At 34.4% G+C, this 20,344-nt stretch overlaps 2 protein-coding genes across 5 annotated transcripts in view; both read right to left on the bottom strand.

The window, feature by feature from the left end:
• Nucleotides 1-5,612, bottom strand: part of spir (spire type actin nucleation factor) — a 42,859-nt gene extending 37,247 nt beyond the window's left edge. Inside the window, exon 1 of one of the 3 annotated variants that reach the window (XM_068284388.1) lies at nt 4,218-5,612. In XM_068284388.1, the coding sequence (XP_068140489.1) occupies nt 4,218-4,836 (619 nt within the window). In that variant the 5' untranslated portion in view covers nt 4,837-5,612. The remainder of the gene's footprint in view (nt 1-4,217) is intronic. The other 2 variants (XM_068284389.1, XM_068284391.1) reach the window with 2 other exon arrangements.
• Nucleotides 5,613-17,302: 11,690 nt separating this feature from the next.
• On the bottom strand, nt 17,303-18,044 carry LOC137572944 (uncharacterized). 2 transcript variants are annotated; one of them, XM_068284799.1, is made up of 2 exons: nt 17,986-18,044; nt 17,303-17,931 (listed from the first exon to the last, which is right to left on the bottom strand). In XM_068284799.1, the coding sequence occupies exon 2, from the start codon at nt 17,901-17,903 to the stop codon at nt 17,514-17,516; it is 390 nt and encodes a 129-aa protein (XP_068140900.1). In that variant the 5' UTR covers nt 17,904-17,931; nt 17,986-18,044; the 3' UTR covers nt 17,303-17,513. The 2 variants fall into 2 exon arrangements, with proteins under 2 accessions (XP_068140900.1, XP_068140901.1); XM_068284800.1 differs by having other exon boundaries at nt 17,303-17,917; nt 17,986-18,007.
• Between the last annotated feature and the right edge of the window lie 2,300 nt (nt 18,045-20,344).

Raw genomic sequence — 20,344 nt, 5'->3', positions numbered from 1 at the left:
TTGTTCTACATTAAACTAAACTGATTTCAGTATAGCAAAATGAAGAGCAGCTTTAAATTAAATTAAAATATTTTTACTTTGTGATTTGTGATATAGCCACTTTTTCAGTTTGCCAGAATAATAGGTGTGATCTACAAATTAAGGTCCCAAGATTTCATTTCTACCTAAGGGCAATGCCAAGGTGACAGAATGTTGTTCTTAGAAGCGGTCATTACCCCTTAACAAGCTTCCGATTACAAATCTTATGATTTCCAATGAATGATTTTACAGGAATGTGACAAATTTTACAGCCATATGCAGATGGGAAAAGGTGGACTCCCAAATCGCAGAATCAGAGGCGATTTCTTGGGCTTCTTGGCATGAGTGTCAAACCTTTTAAGCCGAATTTATACTAAGGGCAAACCAAAGCCATTCAAAAACGTATCATATTAGCTACTGGATATTTCTAATTAAAACATATAAAATGTTATTCATAGTTTGTCAACATCGGTCTGGAGGGACATCTTTACCTTTATGTATTGGTGCATATATAAAAAGAATCTCTGGCATATATGTTTTCAATTATGTAAACAGAATACTGCAGGGTTCTGACCTAATACGTTTTAATTTATAAATAGATGGGACATAAAGGTTTATATTTACTCAAACTAGATTAGTTTAATCAGTCCTGAAGTAGAGAGAGAGAGAGATTAAGCACTTTTAACAACCAAAAGCAGACACAACAAAAATTGCATTGCAAATCGAAATCGAACCTAAAAGTCAACTTGAGTAACTGACCATTTTTTATTTGGCTTTGTTTCAAGATATTTGTTAACTAATTTTTTGTTTGATGTTTGTTTTAGATAAGCATCAAAGAAAAAAGGGGGGAAAAAACATTAGCCATTAGGGGAAATATTTCGACTAAAAAAAAGAGTTTGTGGGTTTAATTTTTGTTCGTTGTTTAACTACTGCACCAATTTGTTGTTATTGTTGCCCCTAAGTAAACTTCGGGTTTCGTTATAATTTTTTAAGTCCATTTTTTTTTTTTTTTTTTGTGGTAATTTTAGTGTAATTATTTAAAGATTAAACCAGTTTCTTTTGTAATTTCCATTGCATATACTACCATAGTGAAAGAAAGCAAGAAAAAGGGGACAAAGAAAAAGATAAGAAAAATCATCAATTTGTTGTTCGTTAGATCTGTCGGCGGAAGAACCAAATAAAATGAATTTTCCCTTATTAGGGCTAAAGATGATGCCGAGAGTGAAGGAGGAAGAGAGAAATATTTTTGGACACAGCTGAGATGAGAGAACCTACCACAACATTTTTCACATATTTTCCATAAGTTTTCCTACGTTGCATTGAAATGCGCATGACCTATGACCTTCAATTTTGAGACTTTCACTTCCCACACACCACTTTACAGCTGTCGGTCTCTCTCTCTCTCTTTCTCTCACTTGGTCTTTTTCTCTCTGTTGCTTGCATCAATTCCTGTTAGCCTGGTGAATATCCTAATGGCGAGTTTGTGTGTTGCCAGTTAAGGGCGCCAAATAAAAACCGAAATGCCAGACACACATATGGATGGACAAACCCAAAAATATATTTCCATCTCAATTTTCTCCTCTTCATTTTCTGCGAGCCTAATCGAGGCGCCAGCAAGCCGCGCCGTCGACGTCGTTTGTCCTCCATCTCTCCATTATTGTGGCCATGGCCAATCTCGCCCACGTCTCGGCTCGGCTCTTTTTCGTTTTTGTTAGAATTTTTACACACAATCAATGATTCGATGCGGCAAGCGATGCGGTTGCCAGAAGTCGATAGACCGCAAATTGAAAATTTCAAATTTTCAAATGTCTCTAACCTACCCGCCCCCACCCCATTTCTCTCACCCCTTCAAGGGAGTGTGAGAGAGAGAGCGGCAAGTTCAAAACAGATGGGAAAAAAAACTTTAATGTAACCTGCGAAAAATTTTCACACTTTTTGCTGCTGTTTAATGGATGTGAACTTGTCTATAACAAAAATCCGAAAAAAATTAATGGAATGTTTTTTTTCCTGCTCTTCTTCTTGTTTTTGGTATCTGTAATAACTTGTTTGAGCAAACTAATTGGCCGCCCAAAGGCGGGAACATAAATCGACACACCAAATAGCTTCTCTTCATGGATCAAGGTAAAACTTCTTTGATAGATAGTCGGTCGGCCGAATGAAGTTTGTTCTTTTGTTACCTGCTAAATTAGTGATAATTAAAGTGTTACAAGTTGTTTGCCTTTTATACCCTGCAAAAAGTCCAATTCGTCGATTTACAAAGAGTATATCAACAAGTTGATTAGAATCATTTCCACCCTCTCTCTCGCTATCTTTCTAGGAAAGTAAAAAGTATTGGATTTAGATTATGACTAATCTAAATCCATGTCTATCGCCTTTTATGAAACGATTAGATCTAACGGCTTGATAGGAAATTTGAAGTTTATATTTAAAAACAATTTTGAAATGGACAACAGGGACAGGGACAATTGTCCTCTACTTGTGCATAAATAATTCATTATTAAAGGGTATCACAAAGTCCATGAACTTGCTGAGTTTCTGTCATGTCTTTTAGCTTGTTTTTTGTTTTGTTGTCTTTTTTTTTGGTAGTCTATGCCCCGAAGAAAGTTAAGCGATTAGCTGCTCTTCTGTTGGTCGGTTGTTGTTGAAAATCAAAAGTTTAAGGTGTGGAAAATTTTTAGAATCCACAGAGTTAATTTTGTTTAAAAATGTAAATTTTAATAAAAAATTGATTTAAAGTTAGAAAATAAAAGTAAACAATAAATCACAGTGTGGAAAATGTTTGAAAAATATTCAAAGAAAATATTCAAGTTGAATATACATATGTTTGTAGATTAAGATTAGGCATTTGACCTCATCTAGGGACATTATTTTTAAGATTCTAGATAGTAAACTCCATAGAAGACCTTTTCTTAGTCCAATCTTAATTAACCAAGATAATTTTTAAAGAAAAATGTAACGTGATCTGACCACCCGCAAGTTAGAGCGACCTCCCAATAAAAGTGATTCCAAAAACCATAAAAGCTAATCTCAGGTCGATGCCCACCTGTTCCTATCTCTTTCTTTTCCTCTCTGTCTATTGTGACAGAACAATAAATGATTAAGCAATTAGTGAAGACACGACATTCTTAAAGAAAGAAAAATATTATCTTACTAATCAGAGAGAGAGAGAGTGAGTGAAAGAGAGCCCCCTCCGTCATCAATTACATTTAACGAAAGATGAGAAGGCTCATTTTTTGGGTCTAAACAAAAGAAAGTGAAAAATTGACTTGATTATGGATAGAGTCCGAGACTTCTTCCTCTTCATTTCCATCACACCATGGGAGTCACCGTTTACACTTTCCCAAAAAAAAAACACGCAATCAGCTGAGGCGAGGAAAGAGAAAAACCTCCAACTTCTCCCCGAGACTCTCGAGCTGCATAACTTAAAAAATGCGGCAGAGGTCATCATCATCATCAAACCAAGCAACTTTGTGTGTGGGTTGTTTGTTTGGAAAGCCAAGAAAACACCAACCAAAAGAAGAATAAAAGAAAATAAATGCCAATGCCTAGATGAATGAGACACGGAAACGCACATCAAAATGTCAAAAAAAGAAAGAAGTTAACTGTAGCTTATTAAGTGAAAATGAAAGCATTTGCCAAAGACCGAAAAAAATGAACTACAACTCTTTTTTCTTAACCGGTTTAATCATCATGGGGCCTAACACCAAAACTATAAACTTAACGCTTTTTTTTTTGGTCACTTAAACTTTGAAACAATCCAAAGATATATTCTCACTTTTCACACAATTGTTAAAATTAGTTTTCCTGTTCGTTGCGACTGGGACTGAGACTAAGAACGAGCTTCAAATGAGGGGACCAGGATTAAACAATTCTTAAATTATTTAGTTACACAAATTTGGTACATTATTCTTTCCTAACATTCTTTCTTTAATCTTTGTTAGCAGATTCAAATAGTTTCTAAAAATCAATAATTCCCTAGGGAAAACGAAACGTTTCTTGAGGATTTCTTTGGGTCATTGGGAATCTAAGATGGAAATTTCATAGATTTTGCCACCAAAAATATGGCCTAGTAGATATATGTAGATCTGTATACCCTCTATTGACCTTTAACTAAGCCAAAGTTAAACTAATTTTCACTATACAAAATGAAAAGCATCTAAATTTTGAAGTGAAATTTATAATTTTCAAGGATATCTTACCTGTAACCAAGCTACTATTGCCACTGCTGCTGGCACTGCTATTAATTTGCTGTTGCTGCTCCTCCTCCTGGGATTTCTCCTGCTCCTCTTGTGAGGTCTCTTTCTTCTTCTCGTCCTTGATGGAGAAATGAACTGAGCCATCACGATGAAAATGCAATTCAAATCTGTACGGCAATGCGCCATCATAATCTCCTAAAGAGTTTTGTGCTTGGACAGCAATTTTATGATAAAGCGATGAGAATTGATAAATCAATGCCCAGGCCTGATCCTCCGAAAGTGGAGCCTTAAATGAATCCAAAATGTTATCCAAAGTGACGCACTGATTGCCGCAATTGCATTGATAGAATGCCTGATTGATTAGATCCAACATGGTGATGGTTGTGTTGGTATTGGTGGTGTTAGTATCACCACGGTTATTATCTTTACTGTTGGGTTTTTTGCAAACATTATTATTATCATTCTTGAGGCCATCACCATTGGCACTGTCCGGTGAGGTTGAGAAAAATGAATGCTCCTCCTCCTCTCTATCCTTGACCTTGGCCATTTCCAAGGATTTCGTTGCGATCTCCATCGACATGGTTGTCGTTGTGTCCGTCGTAGTGTCCGAGAATTCCGTCATAACTGTTGCTTCTGCTTCTTTTAGAGAGAGAGAGCGAGAGCAAAATACTTTTAAATATTCAGTTGCCCAATATTCTTGTCTTTGGCAACTAAATTTTGTTTTTCTTTGGCCAATGCCAACATAAAAATTGATTTTGCTCTTTTTTTCAATGCATCCAAAACTAATAATTTCACTGTTAAAAAAAAAATACTATGGTGTTTTTTTGTCGCTTTTTTTTAACTTTTTATGCTATTTATATTTTGTTTTGTTTGTTGTTTTTTTGTTGATTGTTTCACGAATAAACACACACATAGAAAACTATATACTTTTACATTAGACATACAGAATTTTTATAATCTTTGTCGTCGCTTATATTTTCTAACACAAAAAACACAGATAGGTAGTATTAAACAGATTTTCAACTTTCGTCACGTTTTTTTTTTCTCACTGCCCTTTTTCATTCTTTATGAATTTCCATTTTCTTTATTCTTTTGGCACTTTGCGCTTTTATTTCGCTAACAAATTTCACAACACTATAACGGATTTTGAATTCTTTCTTGTATATTTTTCTTCTCCTCGCTTTTGGTCTGCTTTCGCATGATTTGCTGATATTCAATTGGTTTTAATCAACAAAACTATATTTTCGCATTTGCTTTTAATTCACGTTTTCTTAAGCGCGTTTTAGCTTTGATTACGACTTTTGACAAGCCGCTTAAATTTTAATTTTTCCCGCGTCTTTTGACAACACAACCGCTCGCTCTAAATTTCGAAATTTTTTTAAATTTAAATTTTTCTCTTCTCGATGGCAGCTATTATCGTTGCTCTGTTGAACATGTTGCAAGCATCCAACATGCAACAAAAGAGTAAAAATCGTGAAAAATAGTACCAACATCAGGTAAAGGAGACGAACTCGAGCAATGATGTCCAGCAAAAGAGTCGAACATGCAACCTTGGAGTCGAACATCGTGCAAAAGAGTACGTCCGTCGACCAAAAGAGAACGACAAGAGATAGAAAGAGAACTAACAAAAATAAAAACCGTTGTTGGCAAAACAAAAACATAACCCAGCTAACATTTCTTAGCTAGCTTAGCTTGAAATGTTAGCGTGCAATTTGCCTGCATGGACCCTGCTGCCATGCGTTTTGTCACCGATCTTTATCGGGGATAATGGAAAGAAATATGGTTAACAACTAATTTTTATACCCTTGCAGAGGGTATTATAAAATTGATCAGATGTTTGTAACGCACAGAAGGAGACGTTTCCGACCCCATAAAGTATATATATTCTTGATCAGCGTGAGAAGCTGAGTTGATATAGCCATGTCCGTCTGTCCATCCGTCTGTGCGTACGCGTTTTACTCAGCCGTCTTAAGAGCTATCGGGCTGAAATTTTTTTTCGTGGGTTTTTATTACCCGGCAAAAATAAAGTATGAAAACCATAAGGATCGGACCACTATATAATAGAAGAACTAGAAGAAACATTTTCATAAAAATCGAGTATGCTATGAAATTTACATACATATATGAGAGTAAAATTGTTTTGTTTGTATATTGATGAATTGAGTTGCAGAAAACAAATTTTGAACATGTAAAATTATTATTACCAAGGACTGCAAGGGTATACAGACTTCGGCATAGCCGATGTTAGCTTCTTTGATTTTTTTTATACATTTACATACTTTTTTAAATAAATTTTTCAATTTATATCGTTTATGATAAGCATTGCTGTTAACCAAATTCCCGCTAGACTTAGTAGGAAAACAGCTGAAGTATCAACACTGAGCACACACTCTCTCAAGCTCTCTTCTGTTCTCTTTGTGTTTGCTTATTGGTTTTTATTTGATTCCGGTTTTCGTTGGCAACTGATAAGCGGCTTTTGGCTTTGTTTCTGTCGTTTCGCTGTGGTCTTTTAATTTTGTCTTTGTGTTTTTTTTGGTTTCTGATTTTTTCTTAAGGTCAATAGTTTTATTACACAGATGTTGTGGGCGTGGAGGGGGGTTTTCGGAAATGGGAGAGGCCACTATAACAATGAGGAAATTACTAAATACTCTTTTTCAAGCGATATCATTTAGTATTTAGAACTTTTATTATACCTACATTTTTTATTTTTATAATAGAAGTGAAAAATTTTATTTCAAGAGCTACCTAGTACCTACTTTTAGTGGCAAATTTTCAGGATTGGCATTAATCAGTCGAATTAACTCAAAGAATAGAGCGATCATCTTCCCCATATACATTTATTCTTAAATGTTTTTTTTAGGATTAATATATTATGATTGCCATCAATATTATTTTAAAGAGTATAGAAACTTCGTTGTGACAATGTTTATTTCCGTTATATTTCTTTTTTATCATTCTAAAAGCTAATTAGTTTTGAGAACAAATGGTTACTTGTATTAATTTTGGGTTTTTTGACCGTAATTTAATATAAACTCAATTAAATATCCATAAGTATATACGCTTCTGGAGTTCCAAAATAATGTAGAATAATTTTCGTAGCCATAATCAGTAGCGGATTAAGCCAACGCGGGGTCTGTAGTTATAAAAAACTAAAATATTAGTTTTCGAGGACTTAAGGCAAATTAAAAGATCACTTTCCGAAAATCTATTAACAGTTCTGATAAACAAATTTAAGAATTTACAGAATTAATGAATTTAAATTTTTGACAATTTAACGATTATTTCTGGACTGCATTTTGGTAAATGATTAAATTAATAATATTATTACCTAAAGTATTTGCTAATCCTCCGAAATGGGTAATCCGGCACTGGCAACACTTTAGAAATCATATAAATATATTTCATAATATTAAAAAAGATAAAATTTTAAATCTAAGATGATTATGCTCTCTGCCTTAACGTTTTATATTAACTCTTGTTTAATATTGGCTTTCAACCTAGAAAGATGGATTAAAATTGAGACAAAATATCTGTTTTTACATGGGTATTTTATACTTAGATAAATGCTTTTGAATTTTGAGTTATTTCAGTTTTTAGTTTTTACAAACTTTCAGGTGTTTTGTATTGTTGCATTTTAAAACAAATTCCTAATAAATACATTTCCGAGGAATTATAAATTTCTAAGGTTTTCATTACGGCTAAAAATTACAATTACTTTATGCTTTATCTTAACAGTTGTGATTGAATGAGTAAGTTTTTAAAGACTTTTAACCTTTGATTCTTTTATTTTCTAAATATTTGGATTAAAATCAGATCAGATTTTTAAGACTATTGTAAAATATGCACCCAAGTGGCTTATAAACTATGATACTTAATCAAACAGATAGAATCGATATTATTGACATTCTAAGTACATACATACTGATTGGACAGAGACACATGGAGAAATGATTATAAAATTCCAATCAAATCATAAGTAGCATGCATCAGTATCATCTTCAAGGTCTCCATGTTACCGCAAAACATTCGACCACAATAACAACAGAAAATCGATGTAAAAATCAGATATGGTGACACTCGCAATTTTTACGATTTAATAAGCTTCGCCACATGTACGAACAACAAGTAAGTACCCAGATATGATATATGAGCCGTAAATTGAAACTTTATATCAATGGCAGATTATTTGCAAAGATGCAAATATTATTACAACATCAGACGCATCGTCAATTTTAATGACAACGGAATGAACAAAATTTCACTCTACGCATTTTATTAATTGACCAAAACCTGAGGTGGAGACTCAATCTGCCCACGTAATCATGATGACGACGATGATGATGATGATGATGATGATGATCATTCGATAGCCATAAAAACTAGGTAGTTGCAGCTGCATCTGCAATTTGCTGATGACATCAGCAGACAGAAGCCAATTGGCATCTTTGGATGTGGCAATGTTTAACTTCTTCTACTTCTTTTGCTTTCGCATATTATTTTCCTCTTTTTCCATCGTTTGCTAATGAATTAATTAAGTGTAGGTAGTTGTTTGGGTTTTGTGTGGCTCTTTATTGCCAATGCAATTAAATTACCCATCAATTGAACAAATTTTTTTAACCACAATTGTCTTCAATATCAGACAGAACTTGACTTGTTAACCTCTTCGATTTTAGGAGAAATCTACTCAAAATGGTTCTAAAAACAAAATGACGAAATATTTATATCATGCAAATTTAACTTTGTTCTTTGGTGAACAAAAGTTGTATTATGAAATCGAAATTGAAATCGATATAGCGTAACATATATGTTTATTTAAATCATACAAGCATAACGGACAATTTAAAGTAATTAATACTTGCATCATGCTATCTACATACAAGCATTATTTATGTACTTCCTCAATGCTAAACATAAAAAAGAATTGTTTTAGAGCAATTCTAAATATAAGCAAAAAGCTAACTTAATATAAGTACTCTTACCGTCATGGACTATTGTTCCTATGACAGCTAACTTGCAGCTGGCAAACAATTTAAAAGGTTAAAAACAGATAAGTACCGAGTTTTATCTCATGACTAAATGAAAGCATATAAGTTTTCGTATTTATTAGTAAACAGGACAGATCGAAAATTCGTAGTCCATATCCACTTTGATAAAAGTTTTTTTTGGCATTAGGAAATGATAGATGATCCATCATAAAGGAGAAACATAGAAATTTCCCAGGTATGCGAATTAGCCTTAAAGTCCTGGGGACCAGCACGGATTCCCTCGACTAACCCCCTCGATTCGCCACTGGGTCAGATTATGGTATTTCCACTTTTGTGCAAGGTTGGGTTGGTTGTCTGCTTTACCTGTTCGGGCTCAATAATGTTGACAGTAATCGTCTCTGATATTGACAATATGTATGTATGTATGTACATAGTCTCTCATAACATCCAGGCTGAACTCCTCTTCGATATTTATGGCGCATAAGACAATTGCCCCAAATATATAGAATATTATTCTCAACATTTAAGTTCAAAATTTAAAAATTTACTGATGCAGACAGAGGGAAAGAAGTCTTGCTCAAAGGATATTCCGGAAAAACATATGTACACATGGATAAAAAGTATAATTTTTACCAATCAAACAACAGAACAGAATTAAAATAAATCAAATAACACAAACAATTTGTTTTAAAGCCGTGCCAAAAATAAAATGCAGTACAACACAAAAACCTTAACGTTATCTCGAAACGTATTAGAATGAGATTGGGAGGCTTGATTTTCCAATATAAAGGGTGTTTCAAAGATTTTGTATGAAGTAATTTTTACCCGATATTGTATTCCATACATACATAACCCTGAAAAATTTCTATTATAAATCATATTTATGTATATATTTATATCAAAGTTACTTCTTGCCCGATTAATGTGACACACTTTACTTATGTACTGGGTTAGGAATTTCCAAGAAATTATCAAAACTGTATTTCTATTGAATTTGATAAAATTCGAACAAATATGTATATATCGTTCAACAAACGCAAGCCCTTTTCACAATCAGAGAAAATATGGTGTATATACATATGACATATATCGAATTTTACAGTCGATTGATTAAACAAGACAAAAGTATTGGAAAATTGAGAATTTTTTAAAATTTTTTAAAAAAATATTAATGTAAATACTTTTTATTTCTGAAAGTTCTAAAAATATCATAAAAATTAAGACTGGAATTACATTAATTCTTTATGTAAAGTCGTCTTAAATTTAAATTTCAGACGATCCTTCGTCGAGTTATACTTGCCTCTAGCAGGATGGCCAAAAACTATTTAAACAGCCCTCGCACCAATTTTGTTATGTTTCTTTAACTGTAATTTCTCCTTACCTAAAAAAATAAACAATATACCAATAACTCTTTCTGTTATTATTGTTAAAAAGAATCCAAAAAACACTCTCCCAACCAAGAATATTCCTTAATTTTGAAAATTACATCCATATTTTATTATTTATTTTAATTTATGTCTCTGCTGTTCATTTTGTTTGTTTTATTCTCAAAGCAGCCAAGCGTTACATATTTGGTCAATTACATTTTGTCGCGCGGGTGGCTCCACTTGGTAGTTCATTTAAGTTGGATTGGACTTTGCATTTTGGTCTGGTCAGTTCGATTGCATTGTTTGTCATGCAACTGCTAGTAACTAGCCAGCCCACTCCAAGGCAAGAACCAACCCACCGGAAATGTGCATCCGTTTTGTGTTTTGGTGGGGAGGCCTACCATTTGATATTTTATTCTCCGCCACGTACAAATAACCAAATTAAATGTTGTTGTGCAAATTTTTGTTTCAGTCAGTTGTGATCTGTCTCTCTCTCTTTCTGTTTTTGGGCTTAAGACCAAATTTGGCTTTTGCCCAGCAAATGCGTAAGAAGATTGCCACATTTTAGTTGCAAGTTGTTGTAACTGAAGTTTATAGTTGTACTTGTAGAGGATGCAACGCTTGGTTGACGCTTGACACTTGCAACAACCGCAACGAAACTCGGTGGCATTAAAAAGAAGAAGAAAACAAAAATTGGAAAAGGGAACATTTGCTCATAGTGACTAAGTAGTAAATGTAACGAGTGTAACAACGAATAGCGATTAGCGGATTCAAAGATGTTAAACTCTTTCATAAAATTTGAATTTACTTAAGTTCAACTAAACTTTTGCTGGTGTAAGCCGAAACCAACGACAATATTAACTAGTTAGTCAGCTTTTTTCTCTGATTTTTAGTTTGTTTTAGATGAGCTTAGAAATGTTAGCTAGACTTGTTATTTCTACGATAATTTAAAGAATTTAAAGAACTTGCTCCCAAAAGTATGCAATAAGCACTCAAAGCAATCGTTTCTTCAAACATACATATAAAGAAACTTTTGAATATTCTTGTGGATAAAAAGAAATCCTCAAAGCAAATATTGCTTGTACACAATTTTTCGGTTTTAAGGATTACGAGCTATAAATTTGTTGCAAATAATGAATACTTTTCCAGCCTATTGCATACTTTTGGGAGCAAATTTCACTTATTAAATTTTAGAATTTCGAAAACTTAAAACAACTGTAAAATAAACAATCATTATTAGATTAAGAATTGTTTATTTTTTAGAGACATTTATTTTAGTTGTTATTAAACTTTCTTTTTGTTTGCTCGCAGTACTGGTTATTAAAGAAACATAAAGTTCTTACATACATATATTTCAATCTTTCCAGTGAATTTTGTTTTATTAAATACGTTAAATAGCCTTATAGATAGAAAGGTTAAGACTAGATTTTTGTATGTATACTCTAATGAAGAAATGAAAAAAACGCACAATTCGAGAAGTTTTTCCTGTTTTATTTAAGCAAGTCTAGAGATGAAAAGACGCCAGTCAGTCAATGAGTCAGTCAAAGAGACACTCACACATCCATATGCACACATGTACGTACATATGTATGTGGAAATCATTACAACTAATGTGCATTATTTCTCTTTCTTCTGCACATGCAACTGCAACAGCTTCCCCCCTCTCTGAGCAGCATTCAAACAATTGTGTAATATTCTGTCGGCATGTTGATGTTTTGTGCCCCCAAGTTGAAGTTGCTCTAAAAACGTGATGCAATTAAGCCTACTAAGAGGATCCGCCAACAAACCAACCAACCGAGTAAGTAAGCCAGCACTGCAGTTGGGCTCCATTATAATGGATGATGGCCAAAGAAGTGTGAAAAGGGGTTCAGGCGGAGAGTTACCCTAGAGTTATGATTATCGGTACGTGTTCTTCTACATTGGTCGAGAGGTAATCAATTTTTTTGTTGTTGTTGTTCTCGGCTTTTTGTTTTTCGAGTGTGAGAATTTTACATGACTTAATGGATGTTTCGGTTTAGGTTGAGAGCCTGAGAAAGTTTTCAATGAAAATGTCTTAATTGTGATGGGGAGCGAAAAACTATAACATTCTATGATCTTTAACATCGTGGCAGGAGACTCGGTCCTAAGTAAAGCAATTTGTATGAGGAAGTCAAAAGGTTAAAACTAAGTATCAAGAGTGTATAAGACTATCAAGTCGTCAAGATCTTAAATATTATAACATTTTCTACTTCTACTACTAAGTTGCCTAAATATTGGGTATATCACTTTTATTTGGTAAAATGATTAGATCAAAAAGTTTTTCCATCTAAAAAAATACTTTTCATTTTCAAAAGTCATGTTTTCTTTTTGCCTTCATCTTCTGATTGCATTGAAAACTTGTTAAATTCTCATATCCCACGCAAATTGCCAGCAAATCAACAATTTAACTTAAATTTATTTCGTCTGTCAACACGCAAGTAAAATGGTTGATTACCCCTTTAGGGGCTACTGTTAACCATTTTTGGTAACAAATTAAGAAGCCCCATAAAACCAATAAAAAAAAAATTGAAAACAATTCTCAAATGTAAGAAACAACAAAGAAAGGAAAAACCCACACAGAAAAACCAAAGAAAGGCGTTTAGCTCGACAATGCCGACCCATCAATATCCTTTTAGTCTCCCCAGTTCCTCGGTGGATATCTACTCAATCTATGATGTATTCTGATTACATCCTGAATCTAAGACAAATATTTCGGTATTTCAGTATGTTAGATCTAGTACATTTAGGACCATAATTTCCAATTCGAAAACCTTCCGTTCCAAACGTCCAGATATAGCAGATGTACTCTCTTTATGAAGGGTCATAACAACACCCACGAAATGCCAATCGATCGACAGTCAACACGACACGATCAGCGGTTTTTATTTGATCTAGGCAATAGGAAAAACAAAGAAGAAAAATACAATGCGATATGAAAGAAGAAAAAAAGTACACGAAAATCTGAAAAACAAACCAGACTTTTCACAATATTCCCTGGCTTGGAGCTACCATAATCGTTTAGGGGACGAAACTGTCTGTAAGTGATTCGAGTCAACGAATATTCAACTCTAAGACACAAATTATATTAATGGGGTCTTTTCCCTGTGTGTGTGTCTCTGTGCACGAATCACGTTTTGTCAGCAATTGCAGAAAGGCATGTGAATGGATGAATAGATGGTCTGGAAGGGTCTCACTTACTTACCTCTCTATGAATCTGTTGTCAGGGCTTTTTGCGCAAGTTCTTAAGTGGCAGTTAGATTTAAGTTAAACTTATTTTTCTTTTTTGTTTTGTCTACTTCCAACTTTAGCAGAAATAATTATATAAATTTAAGAAATTGGAGCATTAGTTATATGGAAATGGTTATGGAGAACTATTCTCTACTGATTACTTGCTTTCACTCAATCTTCAGTCACTCAAGTCACTCAGGACTCAACTGATGATGATGATGACAATGCTGAGATGGGTTGCCTTCCTCTTTCTGTGCCTCTTCCATTCTTTGGCGAATGGCACGATACATTTAAGCTGCTAAAAAATGATAAGTAATAGTAATGAAAATAAATAGAAAATTGGTGACAGTTTTTTTTTTTATGGTTTCTAGGTTAACTTCTGCTTTGATGGTTGGGTTCATTGTTCCACAAAGAAACTCAAAAATTAAAAGCAAGACGAAGCTATGAGTAAGAGTAATGGAATGAGGGTGAAGATAAGTGGAAGCTGTACTACATATAAGACCTTGTGGAATTTAGGTCTCAATTACAAATTGCTAAGTATATGGAAAAACACAGGTCATAAAAAAAATTGCAAAGAAAAAGTTTGCCAAAAATTGTGCAATTTGATAAGAAAATTTAGGCTAATTTCTATATAACTTTTGAAGACTATTTTTCATGTCAAATAAGAATCGTTTATTAAAAGTGGGTAGAAGATTTAAAAAAACGCCAGACAAATATTAAAAGAGGGAAATTCTCTTTAAAGACTTTTGGATTTTGTGGAACATAGAATAAATTAAATTCAATTGTTAGCATTTCTCTGTTTAGTAAATAAGATTTATTTATATAAATTAAAGGTCTCAAAAGTTAGGAGAAATTCAATTTTCATTTTTCCATCAAATATTTCAACATTTTTGAGCCAATTAAGAAAAATATCGAAAAAAAATCCCAAAAAATAAAACCGAGAAAAACAAACACCTTTAACAAGAAAACCTCCTTCAATTGGTGGCAAAGAGTCATGGGGCCATTTTCCTTGTCATTTTACCTGGTTGGTTGCCACAAATCAAAACCCAAAACAAGCTAAAGCAAAGTGCCAACTTTCATTAAAAGTATTTTTCGTGCAAGTTTCGGTTTCAATTGTTTATTTGATTTGGCTTTTTCGGCTTTCAGGGTTTGTTAGCCTCACCAAAGTTTAGCTAAATCCTGATCATGATCTGCACTGACCTTCTTTGGCCAAGAAAATCCACAAAAAAAAAGTGTGTTGTTTTTTTTTTTTTTTTGCTTTTGAGTCGAAGGAAAGTGAATTTCTTTTTAAGCAAATCAACTTGCCACGCCAAACTGCGCTTAGACTGGGCGACTCTCTCAGTAGGGGAGATTCCGCTCGATGCTGTTTTTTTCCTTCTTTTCTTTTTTTTTTTTTTTTTTTTGGTGAAATTTTCATGTGCCATTAAACTGGTTCTGTCAGGCGGCAGTCGATTGGATCGGTTCACTAGCAACACTCCTTGCAGAATGAAAATAGCAACGACTTAAAGTTATACCTTATAAAACTGGACAAAAGTTTATGTTCAATCACTAATAATTGAACGACTTATTTACATGTTTTCACATATGAAAGAAGAAATATATTGAATATACCTTTTTAGCTAAAAACTTGGATGAGTTTTGGGAATCCGGTAAGATTTACTTTAAATAGGTTTTTTGCAGTGTATGTAGTTAAATGAAATTTGTACACTATTTGAATAAAATTGTATTAAATTCTAAAATCGGAAACAAAATTTGTGATTCCAATTTTGGACTTTCAATTTAAGAATTCTTATTCCATTACAGGACTCAAAAAAATGGTCTATTCGAAGAATAATTAAGTATTATTGTCAACAGTCACTTTAAGCATTTAACTTGGTGTAGTATATGTAGTACATTGAGTTAGTTTAGTTAATATATGTATATAGTTTTTAAGGACTTCTAATAAAGTAACGTAGTTTTTTCAATCTATCTGATCTACTGATTAAAGTTATATGAACTGGACCCGTTTTTGCATTGTTTTCCTTTCTAAAGATCAAGTTGGACGACTATGAGTAATCGTTTTGACTATTTATAACTTAAAAACATAATCATATATGACAAAAATTACAGTTAAGGTATTTTAATTAACGTTTTATCATAAAATACAGCGTTTCTCGAGATTTTACTTGATCTGATATCCTAATTCAATCAAAAATTAAAGTCAAATCGATTACAAAGTAAAGTTTAGAAATCAACTATTCCTGTTTAACTGATGGGAAAATGAAAAACTTTCATTTGATAGTTGGTCTAATATACCCCATAAAATTCGTAGCGATATAACTAGGTACATATGTATATATCTTTGTAATTTATAAACATTGAATGCTGAATCGTGTGAATGAGGCATGAACTCAGCTCCCCTTTTCATTTCCTCACTCTTTGTGCGGCTCGTGGGCGTCCTTCTGCAAATAAATACAGAGCCCAAGTGGAGGGAATGATTACGAGGGGGGGTAAGCACACTTGTTGCACTTGCCACAAGTTTGCCGTTGCGTCAGTTTAGTGTGTCAAAAGAAGCCCAGAAGAAGAAAGTTGCCTCTTGCCAGCGATTTGATCCGGTTTCTGTTTCTGTGCGTTGTCTTGTACATATATATTGTGTCTCCCCCCTCCCCAGAAAAGCAACAGGTTCGTTGTTCCTGACAAAACTTTTTACTTTCTGCCAATACAGAAAACTTTCGGTCGCAATTAATTATGCCTGAAAATGAAAGTGCCCCTCCAATTGGAGGATATTGCGATATCTTACAGAATGCAATTCTCTATCACTCTCACTCTCCCCACTGATTTCCTCACTCTGTGTGGTCAATTCTAAAGAAGTGAGAACATTGTCTTTGTAATCATTAAAAGGTTTTCTTTTGTTTTGCCTTTTCTGCTGCCTTCCGACCAAGCCGTTGCGGTTGCGGAGTTGTCTCATAAAGAACTTTGCTTTATGTTAACCGATTTGAAGTGTCATTTCAGTGGTGGCCAACCCAGCAGCCAACCAACCAACCAGGTGGTCACTTAGTTTATGGGCGGATGGTTTTTTTTGTTGCTTTACCCCATTTGTTGTGCCACGTATTCCAGACAGAATCCAAGCAAAATGAGAAGTTCAAAAAATGTTCATCAATTTAACAAAAAAGGAAGTAAAACTAATTGTTATACTTTAAATTTCAAGCAATTTGTGCTCTGGTGTTTTTTTTTTTTAAGATATCGGCTTATACAGAAGCGGATTAACTTGACTATTTATCTTTACTGAAACTTTATCTATTAATATACATCACATAATAGGATAACTGGTTGGACAACGATCTTTTTGAAACTTTTCTTCTTTCTTTTGCAATGTCTTCAAATCTAAAACTAGTTGGGAATTGCAACTAAATGAAGCGAACAAAAAGAAACCGAAATCTCTTGGCACTCGACCATTGACAGCGCTTAGTACACAATCTGGTGGAACAATTTTAATTGATAAAATTTGAAATTACTTTTTTTAATGTTCATTTAGGAACTTTTAATTCAATTACACACATTGCGAAACAATTGCCACGCTGTTGCTGATCTTAAACCTTAATTCAAGTTTGTGAGTGTGTATGTGTGTGTGTGCGTGTGGGTGTATGGAAATCCAGTAAAAGAATCTTATAACTTGAAGTCACCGTTTAAAATGTGTTTTTGTTTTGAAATACTTGTACTTGTTATTTCTGTTGCTCCTCTGCCATCTCCTGTTCAGCCAGACGCTGCTGCTCCAATAGCTCCTGTCGCTCCCGCTCCTCCGCATCCGGATCGATGCCATTGTGCAGCTTGGACCAGCGTGGCATTTGGGATAGAGCCCAAAATGGTATGATCATCATTGCCAGTATAGAGCCCCAGCCCATGATGAGACGCTGTCCAGTTGATAAGGGGAATCGTGGTGGACCGGCAATTGGCATATGATGACGTATCTGTTGCAACTGTCCGCCGGCTCCAATTTGCATCATTGTTGCTGCTGTCGCCTTGGTTGTGGATGCCACAGTTTTTGGCAGCGCAGCATCACAGGCCCGCTTAAAGGGCAGCAGAAGTAGTTTACGCATCATCGCAAAACTCATTTTGATTGGTTGTCCTAACAGAAAATAACTTTTTTTTTTTGTTTTTAAATTACTTTCTCCAAATATTTTTAGTTTTACTTACTCTGTTTCGTTTACCAACTCAGTGTGACTGAAAGTAAATTTGAATCAATTTCAATATACTCATCAAAAATTATTTGAAAGTAAAGTCGCAGTCTACTGCGCAGTCTACTAATAACAAAAAGTGACAAAATTGAAATTTTATGGATTAACATTATAAGTTGCCTCAAGCAAACGCTTAATTTCAAATTTAACCCAATTTCAATTTCTTCAAGTAAACAAAAAGTATGCGCAAGATTTGGCATATAAAAATCCAAGTTAAATCAACAACAAATTTAACTTTTTATTATCTTTTCTATATCTTCTTTATTGAAGACTGGCAATAGGTAAACCAAAGAAAATTTTGTGGAAATTAAGTTGAATTTAAAAATAAAAAAAAGGAAAATCTTGGTCCAGACCATTTCGTTAGTTTGCTGGCTCAATTTCTATCGCCTCCAACTCCTGGCTCTCTTCTATCGTCTTGTGGGGCAAAGCATAGATAAGTTTACTCCAGAAATTGGCATCATTTCGCAGCAAGTAGGCATTGAGTTTCAAATAGCTCTGTAGTTCATTATCGAGATTATCAAAGTTTTCCACACCCGGATAGATGATGACAATGAGCCGCTTGTACTGATCCTTGGAAGTGGCATGAAGGGCCAAACGAAATTCCAAACGACCCCAAACAGACTTTAGAAAATGTTTGGTCATTAGGATAACAGTGCACTTGGAATTCTCCACAGAGTGGCAAATGCAGTCAGGAATCGGTTCCCCAGCCAGCCAATCTCGTTCATAGAAGCACAGACGAAGTCGGTTGCGTCCATGCTCCAATCTATCCACATATTCCCTCACCAACTGAGAGTCCTTGTGGCAGTAGGCCAAGAAGCAGTCATACTTCGTTTTGGTGCCTTTCTCCTGACGAGTGGTCAGTTTCAGGAAGAGTCTCTTATCATACAGCCATACTCGTAAGGACATCCAATGGCACTGGAGGAAACTCAACAGGCAGCTCAACATTATAAATGATGTAAAGTAGATGACATAGAACGGAATTTGTTCAGGGCATAGATCCTTCTCCTCCAGGGAAACAAACAATCTGGAATCGCTGCATTCGGTTTTACATAGATCCTTGATGTTCTCTGCCAGATTCTTGGTAAATCGGAAAAAGTGAATTTCTTTGCAGTGACAAATCCATTTATTGCCTGATATGAGCATAGTCAGATAAGACTTATTTGATTTTTCGGCTAAAAGTTGTCTTAAATTCCTACTCAGTGTCAATAAAGAATTGTTACGTATGTCAAGGAAACGAATCTTCTCTGGAAGAACCTCTATCTCTGTTATGTTATTGAACCTCAGATGAAGTTCTTTCAGTTCATCAAAACCTTCGATTTTGGTGGACCTGTCCAAGGACTGTAGGTTATTATTTTCAAACAGAAGGGTGGCATTTTCAGTTATGGGTAACTTTGAGGGTATCTTCAGCAATCCATGTCTACTGCAATCAATAATAAACTTTTGGCTCTCGTCTTCTTTGCAACAACTGCACCGGTTAGGGCAATATTCTTGTCCACTGCATCGCCATAAAGCTGCTCTGTATTCTGTTGGATAATATTGGCTAAGATGGGCCAGAAATTTGGTGTACTTACAACTGCATTGCCAAGGATTTCCCGACAATTGTACTTTCTTTACGGAAGAAATGAACTGGGTCACATGGTCATCAAGTTCTGTCAATTTATTAAGACGAATATCTAGATTTGTTATATTGATTGGGAGTTGATTCAGGTAAAGATGGGTAAGTCGGTTGTTCTTCAAGTGAAGTTCCCCCAGATTAGAGCTCCGAAGTGAAGAGGTTGGAAGAGCTTCGATGAGGTTATCATCCAGTAAAAGTGAAGAGTCACCAATTATATTATTCGTAAAACTTGGAACTGTTTTTAATGCTTTGCTTGTGCAGTTGATAATAAACTGTTTTTGAGTTTCATTGACACAACAGAAACAGTCATCCGGGCAAGGTCCTTGTAGATGATAAAAGAGTACAGGGTCATTTATTTCCTTATATTTTCCTCTGTTCCTTAGGAAGTCCAGGTAACTCAAAAGCTCATTATTCTTGCAATTGCATTCCCAATGTGTTCCAGATTGGGAAAAAGTGATTCTATCTTTTTGCTCTAATAGACATGCTGCTACACTAGAATCGAGAGACATTTTGCTATTATTTCGTATATCCAGCAATTTCAGGTTCTGGGGCAATTGATTGATTTGTATGTTAGTTAGGTTGTTATAGGCCAGATGAAGCTCCCGCAGATTATTATAGCCATCTGATGAAATGTTGGGCAATTCCATTAAACCATTGCCTTCGAAATGTAAGGACACATCGCCCCTAATCGGAATAGGTAGTT

This window comes from Drosophila tropicalis, unplaced genomic scaffold (assembly GCF_018151085.1).
Source record: "Drosophila tropicalis isolate 14030-0801.00 unplaced genomic scaffold, ASM1815108v1 contig_393, whole genome shotgun sequence".
NCBI classification, from domain to species: Eukaryota; Metazoa; Arthropoda; class Insecta; order Diptera; family Drosophilidae; genus Drosophila; species Drosophila tropicalis.
The sequence above is the reverse complement of the archived record's forward strand: the minus strand, read 5'-3'. Positions and strand labels throughout refer to the sequence as shown.